General features: G+C 36.7%; 1 protein-coding gene across 1 annotated transcript in view; it reads left to right on the plus strand.

The window, feature by feature from the left end:
- ROCK1 (Rho-associated, coiled-coil containing protein kinase 1) overlaps nt 1–15,836 on the plus strand; it is a 158,036-nt gene that overhangs the window by 41,464 nt on the left and 100,736 nt on the right. Inside the window, exons 3-4 of the mRNA XM_011957774.1 lie at nt 13,353–13,453; nt 14,003–14,140. Of these exons, the coding sequence (XP_011813164.1) occupies nt 13,353–13,453; nt 14,003–14,140 (239 nt within the window). The remainder of the gene's footprint in view (nt 1–13,352; nt 13,454–14,002; nt 14,141–15,836) is intronic.

Below are 15,836 nucleotides of genomic sequence, written 5' to 3' on the forward strand. Positions count from 1 at the left end.
TCAATGATTTCTACATAGAGTTTAGTAGGAAGTGTGTAAGAAGCAGTTTGGATGCCTGTTAGGAGAACCAAAGTACTTTGAAGAGAAAGGAATGAAAAATAGCTAAAATAAGTATTCAAAAAACTGTGCATTGAGTTTGAATAAGCACACATTGAGTTTGAGTGACTGCTGAGATATGAGAATTTTTCTCCATGAAAGCTGTTTTATATTTAAATTTTACAGATATTCTTTTCTGAAGGCTCCTTTTTAGATTGAATATTATAATTTAAAATTTTGATTAACTTATAACTTCAAACTTTTAATCTTAAAGAATTAGTAAGATTTAGATCATAAAGTCCTCCTTCATTTATTTCTGTTTCTAAACTATAAATGTTGATACATATAAGTTTGATTGGTTTTGGTGTTATCTTTCAATTTTGGTTACATGTGTTTTGTTACAAAGATTTTATTTTTCTAAATAGTCATGTATTTTTGATTTTTAAAATCATTTCTATACTTTGAAATCTTGTATTAGAATTTTTAAATTTTATGTTCTTTTAGTTTTTCAATTTTTAAAAATTTATTTAGTTTTATTTGAGTTTTTGAATATGGTTCCATATTCTGAACTGAGAAGTTTTTAAGTATAAAAGTTTTAATTATTTCTCATGTCCTATGGACATATTAGTAAAATTTTATTAATGTTTACAGTTGCTTACCTCCCTACCTGACAACATAGTGAAGGAACTAAAAAGATGGAGAGGCTTGACTGTTTATCTTAATGGTAACTGGCGTTTACAGAGATGGTGTAGATAAGGGGTAAATACTCCTTAGTACAAAGGCAGAGGGTGGGGCATGTTTTTTTTTAAAGTAATGGCTAGCAAGAATGAAATACGTACTTCCTTAAACTTAGCTACTTTGTTGCTTTCATAATGTTAAGTATGCTTGTATATTATATTTTATAAATAGAGACATTAATGCTTTAGTAGAAATAAGTAAAATAAAAGCATAAATCTAAAGTAAACTGTTTTAACTGGTAAACCTGTACAATTTATTTTAATTTTTAAATTGGAGAAAAATGCAGAGAATAATATAACAAAATTTTAGGGAAGTCAAATGTAGCAGGTAAAAATCATGACCAAGGATAGTTTATGCCAGGATTACTAAGTTAGTATAAAATTCAAAAATCAATTAGTTTAATTTACCATATTAACATACTTTAAAAAGGAAATTTAGTAGATGCAGAAAATGCGTTTGATAAAATTTAATATCCATTCACAATTTAAAAATATCTGTCCGCAAACTAGGAAGTGAAGGAAGCTTCCTTTCCCCAATAAAGGGAATCTACAAGAAACCTACAGTTCAGATTTTATCTACTTGTTTAAGACAAATGCTTTTCCCCTAAGACGGGAAAAGGCAAATCTGTCCTCTCTTACCACTTTTATTTAACATCATCTTAGAAGTTCCAGACAGTGCCATCAGGTAAAATAAAGAAAAGCCGTACAGATTGCGAAGGAAGAAGTAAAACTTTCTCAATTTAGACAGCATGATTTTCCATATCAAAAATCCTCAAGATTCTGCAAAAAAGCTACATGAACTAGTAAGTTTGTTAAGCAAGGTTGAAAGTTAGAAGATTAATATCCAAAAAGCAGTTGCACATACATTTATTAACAACAAGCAATTGGAAATTGATTTATTATAACAAATACAGCGCCATTTACAATAGAAGCAAAAACATGAAAAATTTAGGAGTAAATTTGACAAAATATGTGTAAACCTGTATACTGAAAACTATACAGCATTGTAGACAGAAATTAAAGAAGACCTAACAAGATATTCAGTGTTCATGGATTGGACAATTCAGTATTAAAATGATCTATAGAGCCCGTATATTCTCAGAACCTTAGCAGACAGTTTTTTGTATAAAATGACCAGCAATTCTTTAATTCATATGGAAATGCAAAGGAAAATAGATAAACTGGGCATCATCAAAATTAAAAACTTTTATTTGTGCTTCAAAGATACTATCAAGAGTGAAGGCCAGGCACGGTGGCTTTCACCTGTAATCCCAGCACTTTGGGAGGCTTAAAAATGCATTTTAGATTCCTGCATGTTGTCCATGTTGTGTGAAGTAGTAACTTGTTCCTTTTTTCCACTAAATTGCAGAGCAACCTTCTATTGAATGGATGTACCTTGGTTGGTTGGTTCATTCCTCTGTTGAAGAACATATTTGTTATTTCCTGTTTGGGGCAATTATGAATAAAGCTGCTGTAAATATTCGAGTACAAGGTTTTGCATGAATTTAGTTTTTTTTGTTTTGTTTTGTTTTGTTTTGTTTGAGATGGAGTTTCACTGTTGTCAGCAGGCTGGAGTGCAATAGTGCGATCTCGGCTCACTGCAACCTCTGCCTCCCAGGTTCAAGCGGTTCTCCTGCCTCAGCCTCCCGAGAAGCTGGGATTACAGGCATGCACCACCATGTCTGGCTAATTTTGTATTTTTAGTAGAGACAGGGTTTCTCCATGTTGATCAGGCTGATCTCAAACTCCCGACCTCAGGTGGTCTGCCTGCCTCGGCCTCCCAAAGTTCTGGGGTTACAGGCATGAGCCACAGCGCCTGGCCATGAATTTAGTTTTAAATTGACTTGGGCAGATACGTAAATACACAGAAGTAGGATTGCTAGGTTGTTTGCTAAGAATAGGTTTAACTTCTTAAGAAACTGCCAAACTGTCTTCCAAAGTGGCTATACCATTTTATTATACATTCCCACCAACAATGAATGAGAGTTTCTGTTGTTCTGCATCCTTGCTGCATTTGCTACTGTCAGTTTTCGTTTGCATAATGTCTTTCATAGAGCAAAAATTTTAATTTTGTTGAAATCTAACTTATAAACTATTTCTGCATTGGTTGTGCTTTTTGTGTCATGTAAAAATCATTGCCAAACTCAAGATTGATTTTTTAAAGCAACTTTATTAAGTTATTTACATACTATAAAATTCACCCAATTCAGTGAGCTTGAGTGTATATATATTTACAGAGTTGTGCAACCATTACCACAGTTACTTTTACAACATTTTCATCACTTCATAATGTAACCCCATACCCATTAACAGTCAGTCTCCATTTCTCTCCAGGCTTCCAGCCCTAGGCAACCACTAATCTAATTTCTGTCTGTATAGATTTGCCAACACCCATTAACTTTAAGTCACTCTCCTTTTCTCCCCAGGCTTCTAGCCTTAGGCAACCACTAATCTATTTTCTGTCTCTATAGATTTGCCAACTCTACAGAGACATTTCCTATGGATGGAATCATCAATAAAATGGTCTTTTGTGACTGCCTTCTTTGGCTTAGCATGTTTTCATTGTTCATCAGTGTTGTAGCATGTGTCGGTATTTCATTCTTTTTAATTGCCAGTAGTATTCCATTGTATGGATGTACCACATTTTGTTTATCTGCTCATCAGCTGATGGACATTTGTATTCTATTTTGGCTTTTATGAATAATGCTGCTATGGACATTTGTGTAGAAGTTTTTGTGTAGACATATGTTTTTATTGTTCTTGCATAGATACCTAGAAGTGGAATTGGTGGGTCATATGGTAATTCTATGTTTAGAATTTTTGAGAAATTCAAGATTGATTTTTAAATGTATACTTTTATTACTTTGGAGTAAATATATGTGGCTTTTCTGTTGTTCCTGAATAGATAAATGCAGTATGTGTTTATCTCCATTTGCATATAATGTCATTAAGTGTTTTTAATATTTCAGTAGCATCAAGTACAAGTATAGTCTGTATCCTTAAGGATTGTGGGGACATACAATGTAATAGAAGAAACAGACCTATATAAACAATCCCAGTTCAGATTGTTAGGTGAAATATAGGGAAATAATGTCCCAGAGAAGGGAGTCATACCTTGTGCTCAAGAGGGAATCAGGAATGTCTAAAGAGGAGATAAAAGATTAGATCTTGTTTAATAGTAACTTGGTCAGATAAGGTGGTGGGGGAAGTCATTTTAGGTTAGTGATAACATCTGCAAAGGCACAGAGATGAAGCAGTATGGCTTACACAGGTAATTGCAAATAACTAGGCATTGCTAGAGCATAGTTGTGGGGAGTAGCTTATGTAGAAATATAAGACTGGACAATCACTAACAAGATCAATTTTTTTTTTTTTTTTTTTTTGCCATGTTGTTGAGGAGTTTGAATTTAGGAGTCTGGATTTTTAATTTATATTTATTTTTTGTTGGTCTGTTTATCAAACTGGATTATTCTGTGTGTATGTGGGTGGATGGATGCGTGCATATGTGCCTGTGCAGTCAAAATGTAGCACATCTTCCTAGAGCATGATTTTATTTGAGCATTTGGACATTAAGTAATTTTCTTAATTAAAACCGTGCTGGGTGCAGTGGCTCACATCTGTAATACCAGCACTTTCGGAGGCTGAGGCGGGTAGATCACTTGAGCCCAGGAGTTCGAGATTGGCCTGGGCAACATGGCGAAACCCTGTCTCTACAAAAATACAAAAATTAGTTGTGCATTGTGTTGTGTGCCTGTAGTCCTGGCTACTTGCGAGGCTGCAGTGGGAGAATTGCTTGAACTCCAAGGTGGAGGTTGCAGTGAGCTGAGATTGCGCAACAGAGACCCTGTCTCAAGAAAAAAGAAAAAAAATCAGATTTTTATGGAATTGAATATAACATTCTTGTTAATTTTTCAAGTAAGTTTAATTTGTGAGCTTTTTAGGGCTGCTTTCACTACTCTAAAAGTGTGCAATGTATACTGGGCTTTTTTAGGCAGAGTAGCAGTATTCTGGTCAAATAGTACATGGTACTTAATGTTTATTACCATATTTTACCTATTCTGACATTTAAAAAAATTTGAACATTTTTGAAATTAGAATGTGTCTCTTAGAATCTCTAGTGGTACATAAAGTAATGGTACATTTTGTAATCTAGGATCTCAGGCTAGGCAAAAATACATCTTTTTTTTTTTTTTTTTTCCATTAGAAAAGCAAGAAAGGGTCATTCTAAAAAACTTAAAATATATAGAAAATGTGGCAGAATAATCTGTAGTCTCACCAAACTCAGAGATGACTGCAATTATTATTTTGGCATATTTTCTTCTGGCCTTTAAAAAAATTCATATCTGTATATCAGTATATAATTATGTTTTTAGAAAATCAAGTTCATATACTGTATGCAGTTTATTCTATTCTTTGCACAACACTATATGCTGAACATAATTCTATGTAATTATTCAACACAATTTTAAATGTTGCCTAATACTCTATTATATGTATATGAAATTATTTACTCTTTAAAATTGTAAAAACTATTTTATTGTAGAAACCTTTATCTCATGTTGTGTCTCATTTCCTTAGGATAAATTCCTAGAAGTAAAATTCACTGGGTATAAAGTATGATTTTTATTTATTTTCAATTTAATTTAATTTTTTTCTTGATACAGAGTGTTAGTCACCCAGGGTGGAGTGCAGTGGCCTGATCTCGGCTCACTGCAACCTTCATCTCTGAGTTCAAGTGATTCTTGTGCCTCAGGTGTCCACCACCATGCCCAGCTAATTTTTGTATTTTTAGTAGAGACGGGGTTTCGCCATGTTGACCAGGCTGGTCTTGAACTCCTGACCTCAAGCAATCCACCTGCCTTGGTCTCCTGAAGTGCTGGGATTACAGGTGTGAATCACAGTGCCCGGCCAATTTTTAAAACAGTGTTAGGAAAAATCATCCATTTGCTTTCTTGAAAATTAGATCCAAGAGTTTATATGTGATTGAAATCCTTTTGAATTTTTGGTAACCCAGAAGCTATAAGTTAGCCTTTTTGTACTGGTCCTTTTGCTAACTTGTGATCCTTTGGAGAATGGTTAACTCTAAACTACTAGCTCTAACGATTAGCTAGTTAGTGGTTGTCAAGATTGTGGTTCCTATTTATGACTCAATTTGCTCATTTCATTTCTTGCTGAATATGTTGTATGGTAGTATTTCACTTCTCTGAATCTTAGCTTTCTACCAGCTTCACCTGACTCAATATAGTTGACAATCAGAAATTGCTAAAAGGGTCTAGGTGGTCACAACATCCTATTTGGAAGTTTTAGAATGAATGAGAACTTACCAGATTTATAATTTTGCAAGTATTATTTTGCATAAAACTAATTTTGTGAATAACAAAGAGGTCGAAATCTGCCATAGGAAAAGATAAAACAGTTTAAGAAGGATTGGAAGTTCTGAGAAGTTTACTGTTTTAGGTAAGGTGTCCAGGGGAGGCCTTGCTAAAAGGTGACATTTGAAAAAAGAGTTGAAGTAGTTGAGGGAGTTAGCCATGTGGATGTCTCAGGGGAGAAAGTGGCATACAGAGGAACAGCTAGTACAAAGGCCTGGAGGGAGGAGAGTGTACCTGACCTGTTTGAGGAACATCAAGGAAGCCAGTGTCGCTGGAGAGGACTAGGCAGGGGAGAGAATTGTAGGATGATATCATAGAAGTAAGGAAATAGGGAGGCTAGGTCATGTAGAGTCTTGTAGGCCATTGTAAAATCTTGGGCTTTTGCTCTGGGTGAGGTGGCAAGACATTAGAGACTTTTGAGCAGAGAAGCGACATGATCTGACTTGTGTTTTAAGAACATCACCCTGTGTTGAGAATAGACACAGGGAAATCAGTTGAGAGTCTATTGCAGTAATCCAAGGAAGAGATAATGGTGACTTGGTCTAGCATAGTAGCAATGTAGAGGGTGAGAGTTATCGGATTCCAGATATATTTCAAAGAGAGAGCCAACATATTTTCCTGAGAGATAGAATGTGGAGTGTAAGAAAAAAAGGAGTCAAGAATGGCTCCTCGGTTTTGTCCTGAGCAAAATTGAGACATCAGCCAAAGTGTGAGACACATAGGTGTAAGTTTTGGGTGAGAATATGTCTTCAGTTTTTGGCACGTTAAATTTGAGGTGTTTTTCAAGAGACGATATATTTTGAAAGTAATTGAATATGTATGTTTGAAGTTTAAGAGAGACATCTAGACTAGAGATAAAAATTTGGAAGTTGATATGTAGATGGTTTTTAAAGCCAGAGAAGTGAGGGTAGATAGAGAAAAGTCACCATCAAGGACTGAGCCTTGGAATGCTCTAGTGTTAAGAAATCTGAGAGAAGGGGAGGAACCAGCCAAGGCAACTGAGACTACCGAGGTTGAAAAGTAAAATCTTCAGTATTATTGGAAGAATGTTGTGTCCTGAAAGTCTAGTGAAGAGTATGTATCAGGAGAGAGTGATCAAACTGTTAAAGCCACTGATATATCAAGATGAGAGCTGAGAATTGACCATTGGATTTAGCAACATGATGCTCATTTGTAACTTTGACAAGTAGTTTTAAAAGAAAGGTTAAGAGCCAAAGCCGAACTGAAGTGGGTTTTAGAGCAAATAAGAGGAAAGATTTTAGTCACAGAAAGTGTAGACAACTTATGAGAAATTTTGCTGCAGTGGGGAGTTGAGTAATGGGACAGTAGGTGCTGAGAGAAATGGGATCAAGAGATTATTTTTGTTTGTTTCTCTAAGATGGGAGAGAAAACAGCATGGTGGGATCCAGATAGGAAGGGGAAAGCTTATAGTAAAGGAGAAAGGAGAGAATTGCTTGAGCAATGTCCTCGAACTACAGTAATAAAAAAGGATGACATCTAGTGCATGAATGGAGGGTTTGACTTAAGATAGAAGTAGTCTCCCATAGTAAAAGGTGAAAAGACAAAATATATGCTTGTACATGCTGATAGGTAAGTGTATAAGTGGTGGTAAGTCCGTGGTAGTTTTCTTCTGTTTCGTTTGTTTCAGGGTAGTAGCCAAACAAGATCATTAATTGTGAATGAGGATCAGTGGGAGAGCTGTAGGAGGTGTGTGAAGAAAGAAGAAAACTTGAAATATGTCTCTAGGAGAGTGGGAGAGTGACTAGAAATTTAGGATTGCCAAGTAGAACTAAGGGCCAACTTGATGTTTGTGATTATGAATTTTAAAATAGGATCAGTCATTGTGATTTTACGTATTTATCGAGACATATTTAACTGCATGGGTGCTGACATAGAGTAGTTGGAGAGTTGGATTTAACTATAATAGAATTGTTGTTTTGCCAAACTAAGTAAAGTGAGGCAGAAGAGAGCTCATGACATTAAAGGTATATGCAAGGGAGTGGTTATAATAATTGACCATGTAATTTAAGCTGGGTAGGTAGGAAAGAGAGGCTATCAGTGCAATGAGGGAAAGTACGAGTGGGGTAGGATCAATGGATTGGGGGTCCTGGTGGGGCCTGAGTTGTTGGAGTTAAGATACTAGAGGAACTAAGCAGGAAAGCTATAAGAGAGTGCTTAGAGAATGTAAGTTTTCTAATTGAAATTGTGGGAAGATTGTAATTACTCGTAATGACAAGGTCTAGTATGTGACCATGGAAATGAGTGACCAAGGTAACATAGAGGACAAGATCATTGAAGGAGAGAAGTATAGGTGTTGAGAGGCCAAGGTACTGTAAGTATTGTCTGTGGGTACATTAAAGTTATTAAGAATTGAAACAGGAAAATATTGGAGAGAAGTTCAGTAAATCAGAAGTAAAACTGTCTAGCAATGAGACGTGGTGACCTCTGAGAGTCAGTGGATTACAGCAACAATGAGAGGTGGGAAGTACAACCTAATGAAAATCAAAGCTAGCAGATTTAAGTGTGGGGATGTGGAGATCTCCCACTTTCAGGGTCGGTAGTCTAAGGCATGTGGATAAGTAAAGGTCCCCACTTGAGAGCTGTGGGGAAGCAGTGCCCTCAGAGGGCCACTGGGTTTTATTAGAGCAGGAGGTGGTGAACTACAGCCCACAGGCCACATCTCACCCACTACTATGGCTCATGAACTAAGCATGTTTTTTGTATTTTTTTATGAATGTTTATGTATTTTTTATGATAAAAAAAGTCAAAAGAATAATATATTATGAATGTGATATAATAGGAAATTCAGATTTTAGTGTCCATAAATAAAGTTTTCTTGGGATGTTGCCATACTTTAAAAAGTGTATTGTGTGTGGTGGCTTTTATTCTACAACACCTAAACTGAGTAGCTACAACAGAGACCATATGTAATTCTCTCCTCACTTCACACTGCTGCTCAGCACAGTAGACATCACAGTGATGCTGTTACATCTTGAGTTTTGAGTGCTGTATGTACCACCATACCACATTTTATTTTCTATTACCAGTGCATATGCATTGTGTCAAAGCAAGAAGAGAAGAGTATACTTGAAATGTTGTCTTTTTTTCCTCTCCCCTAAGAGGCTGTTGCACAGGCAGGAGTGCAGTGGCACGTCCATAGCTCACCGCAACCTCGAACTCCTGGGCTCAAGCAGTCCTTCTGCCTCAGCCTTCCAAGTAGCTGGGACTACAGGTGCATGCCACCATGGACCTGGCTAATTTTTAAATTTTTTGTAAAGACAAGTCTTGCTGTGTTGTCCAGGCTGGTCTTGAACTCCTGGCCTTGAGCAGTCCTCTTGCCTCCATCTCCCAAAGCACTGGGATTACAGGTGTGAGCCATCATGCCCAGTCCAAATGTTGTCCTTTTGAAGCATAATGGAGTATGCATTATTTTATTTATTTTTTTTTTTTGAGGCGGAGTCTTGCTCTGTCACCGGGGCTGGAGTGCGGTGGCCGGATCTCAGCTCACTGCAAGCTCCGCCTCCCGGGTTTACGCCATTCTCCTGCCTCAGCCTCCTGAGTAGCTGGGACTACAGGCGCCCGCCACCTCGCCCGGCTAGTTTTTTGTATTTTTAGTAGAGACAGGGTTTCACCGTGTTAGCCAGGATGGTCTCGATCTCCTGACCTCGTGATCCGCCTGTCTCGGCGACAGCAACAGTAAGAAAAAAGAGAAAATTTAAAACGGAGTATCTCATCCCCGTAAAATTTCTTCATAAAGAAAAATGATCATGCAGGCTTAACAAAAATAAAAAAATAAAAAAAAAGAGGCTGCAATGTTATGTAAGCGTACGAGTGGTGTATTCACTAGCCGAGCAGAGAAAGCTGTTCACTGATGGTATGTGATTGCAGCAGCCAAACAAATGTGTACAGAGAGAAAAACTTGCCTAAGACTGTTAGCCTTTGGGCAAGAATAGCTGCTCAAAGAATTGGGGGCATTGGGAGTGGCATCAATAGTCAATTAAAAAAATAACCAATTTTGAGTTGTTTTCCTTGACTCTTGTTTATTTAAGGAATCAATGCAGAGTTGCAGAGTTTGAAGTGACTGAAGAATTAGCCTACAGTCTCCCCTTACAGACTTGGGAAAGCTTGGTCTTATTTTCTTTAGAATATGTATCACAATGTGAAATTAAGTTACATATTTATTTTTGTACTTATTATTTCTCTTTAGAGCAGCAGTCCTCAAACTTTTTGGCACCAGGGACCAGTTTTGTGGAAGATAATGTTTCTATGGACAGGATGGGGGTTGGGGGGTGGCAGACGGGATGGTTTTCTGAAACTGTTCCACCTCAGATCATCAGGCATTAAAAAAAGATTCTCATAAGGAATATGCAACCTGGATCCCTTGCATGTGCAGTTCACAATAGAGTTTGTGCCCCTGTGAGAATCTAGGACCACTGCTGATCTGACAGGAGATGAAGCTCAGATGGCAATGCTTGCTCACCCACTGCTCATCTCCTGCTGTATGGCCCAGTTCCTAATAGGCCATGAACCGGTACAGGTCTGCGGCTCAGGGGTTGGGAACCCCGTTCTAGTGCATGCATTGTTTTCTGTCTCAACGGAGCCATAAGCCTACAAAGTTCAGGCTATATAGTACCCCTAGACCAAGAGTGGGTTTCTTACATGACTACTTTACAATAAATAGGCTTCTGTTTAAGATCCTGAGATTTGGGTGGGTGTGAATACATAGTCCTGAGTGTTTGGGAAACTAAAGTCTAATGCTTAGAATTTTACCATTAAGTTCTTGATTAGTTCTAGGTTGGACCATTGGTGAGATGAACTAGGAAAACTAGGACCATAGAAACTCTGAGTTTGACTGAAAGCCACCCAACAGAGGCACTTACACTTATTAGCACGTAAACCTGTATTAGAACAAGCTGAAATCCAAGGCAGTAGAACATAGAAAGATCTTTTAGATTTCAAATGACTTGTCTGCAGCCTTTGTCAAGACTCTACAGCCTATTCTAGCTCAAATAGCTAGATCCAAGAATCTTTTCTCAACCTCACAGGCTATTATATTATCCAGGTTCAGAACTTTCTGTCTCATCTGGGGTATTACAATACTCTTAAAATTCTCCCCACCTCCTATCTTGCCTTTATTGAACTCATCTTCTACATATTCCCTAGAGTAGTTTTCCTGAAATGTAAGTTTGACTATGTTGTTTTGTCCACTGTAATTCCTTTTCATGGCTTCCTGCCCATAGTAGTGGTGTTTCTCAGTTCCTAGCAGATTCCAGAGGATTCCTCAGGGGCTGTATTATGGAAGAGCCTAAAGTAGATGAGGCTCTGTCTCTTCTCTGACACCTTTAACCTCCTTTAGAACAGAGCAGTTTCTTTGATCTATTTTATATAGAGAGCTACTTTAAACTTTAATGTGAAAACTTTAATATGTAAATAACACTTAAATAATAGTGTTATTACTATAACTACTGGCTGACAGGTAAAGTTCAAGCTCTTGAACTTATCTGGGGCTTTCCAGCCTCTTCTGTCAGTCCTTACTACAAACTTGAGACTCCAGCAACATAGAACTTAGATACAGTTCCTCTGTGCTTGGTTTACATTGCTTGTCTGCTTATATTTGTTTGTTCTTTCGTTTTTTTTGAGACAGGGTCTCACTCTGTCGCCCAGACTGGGGTGTACTGGTGTGATCTTGGCTCACTGCAACCTTCACCTCCCAGGCCTAGGTGATCCTCCCACCTCAGCCTTCTGAGTAGCTGGGACTACAGGAAACTGCCACTGCACCCAGCTACATTTTTAAAAAATATTTTTTGTAGAGACAAGGTTTCATCATGTTTCCCAGGCTGGTCTTGAACTCCTGAACTCATACATTCCGCCTCCCTCAGCTTCCCAAAGTGTTGGGATTACAGGCGTGAGCCACCATGCCTAGTCTGTTCTTTCTTTCATTGTCTATTGCCTAGCTAACCACTACTATTCAGTTTAGACTTGTTTCAGGTACCATCATTTGCAGAGTCTTCCTACCTATTTCTCACCCCAACAGGCTTTGGTTAGGTGTCCTCCTTAGTACTCAAAAAACTGTTTATATTCCTTATTACATTATTTTCAATTCTTTTTTTCATTGTTTCTGTTTCATTTGCTAGTGTTTGAACTCTTAAAGAATAGGAGCTACATTTTAAAGTTACCTTTATTTCCAGTGCTGTACAGCCTGATGTGTGGTAGATACAAATATTTGTGCAGTGAATTAATTGATTATTGTCTATCTTTCTGATGCATCTTGCAGTGAATATGTAACTTAAAATTAAATGTTCTTATAACTTTGTAGAAATTTGCTCTCTGTTGCATGTATTTATTGGTCATAAAGTACACAAACACTTGACTTTAAATTTGCATTTGAAAAGGAAAACAAGAATATTAATACAGCTCTTATTAGGAGCTAGAACTGAAGTTTAATAGCTGCTGTGTATTTTATACAACTCTGAAATGTGAAGCTTTTCCATGTAATCTCATGCCAGTGTTGACCCATGTGGGTTAAAATAGCCCTAATTTAATCTATGACCAAATTAGGAATTAGAATATCTATCCAGTGGGGATTTGTGAATTATTGTAGTTTGTAGTATGACAGGTTTATATAAATAATTGCAGTGATTTTCACTGTGCGTTTCAAGTTAAAATCTAGGTTCAAATAGAGAAATGTAATGATATAAGTATTAAAGATTGCCAGTTGGAAAATTTACTGTGTTTTTTTTTGGTGTATTTGCCTTTGATATCTTAAATTACATCTTTTTTTAAAGGATCACTAAAACTGACCTTATTTATAAAAAGAAAAATTTATTCTAGTATTAATCTAAAATAGCTACTCATGTTTCCTAGATTCAGATTTGATGTGTACTTAAAATACCAGGAACTAATTAGCTAATTATTCTCAACTTTTGTTTGTAGTGTAATATTTGTTTTTAAAACATTCTATTAAGTCATATTTTGATTAGTAAAAACCTTTAGTAGCTATAATGAAGTTCTTCTGGAATTTGTTTTAAAAAATCTTAGCAAATTGAACATTTATCTGTTTTATAGCTTCAAGTTTCACCATATTTTCAAATAATTCTTAATGAAGTTTGTTGTTTTTCATTGTTTCTTAAGAACTCGAATGTGAAATAAGTAGTGCTAGTTGTAATACTTTAGTGATTTAAAATGATAAGCTTTTCTTTTCATACAGATAAAGACACAATAAATAAAATCAGAGATTTACGAATGAAAGCCGAAGATTATGAAGTAGTGAAGGTGATTGGTAGAGGTGCATTTGGAGAAGTTCAATTGGTAGGTTATTTTAATGAGAATAAAAAAGGACTTTATTAAATTAAAATAATCCACTTGTGTGTTTAACATATTATTTGGGAAAATACTGTTTTTATAGAATTGTTGCTTGAAGTTCCTTTAGACATTGTTGCCTAAGGGTGTGAAAACCTAGTGTCAAATCCAACCATAGTGGGAAGTGTTTTACCCAAGTACCTATGGCAGAGAAGTAGTCTGAGGCGTCAGAACATAAATCTTTGCTTGTAATATTAGACTAAAATGCTGTAGAATAGTAAGCTTTATAAATAGGAAGCAGCTTACATACCAGGGTGGAGGGGGGATCGTATCTTATAATATAGGAAATAAAGATTTTTTTAAAACATTACTTTTGATAATTAAGTCTTGACATTAGCTACTTGGAATAATTTGGCAGAAGAGAAGAAATAAAAATAACTGAAACAGTAAAGCTTAATTATTTAACAAGTATTAAAAGCACTTAGTAAATTGTTCTGTGAAACCTTGAGCTTTAAATGTTAACAAAAGGTTCATTATTTTCCCTTTTCAATTTTAAAGGTAAGGCATAAATCCACCAGGAAGGTATATGCTATGAAGCTTCTCAGCAAATTTGAAATGATTAAGAGATCTGATTCTGCTTTTTTCTGGGAAGAAAGGGACATCATGGCTTTTGCTAATAGTCCGTGGGTTGTTCAGGTATGACTTTGCTGCTCTTTCATTATTGCTCTATTAGTTTGTAACTAAACATATCTGAGAAGCTTAGTTTGTGTTTTAGAATAGTAATAGAGAATTTACTGGCAGTTACAAAATTGTCTGATTACCTTTTAAATCTTAAAAGTTTAATTATATTGAATCATTTCTAGAAAGAAAGGCCAGAACAAAATAATTATGCTTCTGTAGAATTTATATATAGGAAATTTAGGCCGGGCGCGGTGGCTCAAGCCTGTAATCCCAGCACTTTGGGAGGCCGAGACGGGCGGATCACGAGGCCAGGAGATAGAGACCATCCTGGCTAACACGGTGAAACCCCGTCTGTACTAAAATACAAAAAATACTAGCCGGGCGAGGTGGCGGGCGCCTGTAGTCCCAGCTACTCGGGAGGCTGAGGCAGGAGAATGGCGTAAACCCAGGAGGCGGAGCTTGCAGTGAGCTGAGATCCGGCCACTGCACTCCAGTCCGGGCGACGGAGCGAGACTCCGTCTCAAAAAAAAAGAAATTTAATTTAAATGTAGAATTTGGGCTGGGCATTTGGCTCAGGCCTGTAATCTCAATACTTTGGGAGGACGAGGCAGGAGGATTGCTTGAGCCCGGGAGTTTGAGACCAGCCTGGGCAACATGGTGAACCTATGTCTACAAAAAATTTAAAAAATTACTGAGCCATGGTGGTACATGCCTGTGGTCCCAGCTACTTAGGAGGCTGAAGCAGGAGGATTGCTTGAGTCCAGGAGGTTGAGGCTGCAGTGAGCTGTGTTCACATCACTGCACTTTAGCCTGGGCAACAGAGTGTGACCCTGTATCAAAAATAAAAATAAAAAATAAATATAAAATTTAAACACAGAATTTTAAATTAGATATTTTTAAATACAGAAGATACAGAAAACTTAATCTACTTAGATTTGAGGGAAGTCATATATTATTAAAATTTAAATAGATACTTTTATTTAATATTGAATTTTTTTTCACCAGACATGAGGCTCTCATTTTGTTTAGCTGTCTCCTCATTTATTTGTCTCTTATTTTGTGAAGAGGAGATAATAAGGGAAAGGAAGGGAAAGTGAGAGGAAACCAAGTTAAGCTAGGTCACCAAATAATACTTGTCTTTAGGTTTTCAGTAGAAAGAAAAATAAACTAGAAGTCAGTAGTTTTAGGTCCTCGTCTTGATTGCCATAGGCCTTCCTCTGAAGTTATGGCCATGTTACTTAACATCTCTGGGCCACAGTTTCCTTGTTCATAAGTGTGAAAGTTGTCTTTGACTGGTTATGTTCAATTGTGGAGGTACCTTAGGCAAAATCATGGGGTCAAGTGGGGTTTTGGATAGACTATAATTCTGAGTTTTCTCTCTGCTTTTATGAGTTCAGCTTCATGTTTTATCTGTCTTGTGTATTGGGGTCCTTAATGCAAAATGTCATACGGGGGAAGTTAAACTGGGCTAGACCATTTCTAATTTTCTAACTTGTATTTGTGATTTATTTATTTATAATATATAATGAAATCTATCCTTAAAAAGCGTAACAGTAATTGGAATTAAAAGGATATGAAAAATGTTGAAGGTTTATGCCATAGCACTTTTTTTTTTTTTTTTTTGAGACGGAGTCTTGCTCTGTCGCCCACGCTGGAGTGCAATAGTGTGATCTCGGCTCACTGCAAGCTCTGCCTCTGGGGTTCATGCCAT

Source organism: Colobus angolensis, unplaced genomic scaffold (assembly GCF_000951035.1).
Source record: "Colobus angolensis palliatus isolate OR3802 unplaced genomic scaffold, Cang.pa_1.0 Scaffold45, whole genome shotgun sequence".
NCBI classification, from domain to species: domain Eukaryota; kingdom Metazoa; phylum Chordata; class Mammalia; order Primates; family Cercopithecidae; genus Colobus; species Colobus angolensis.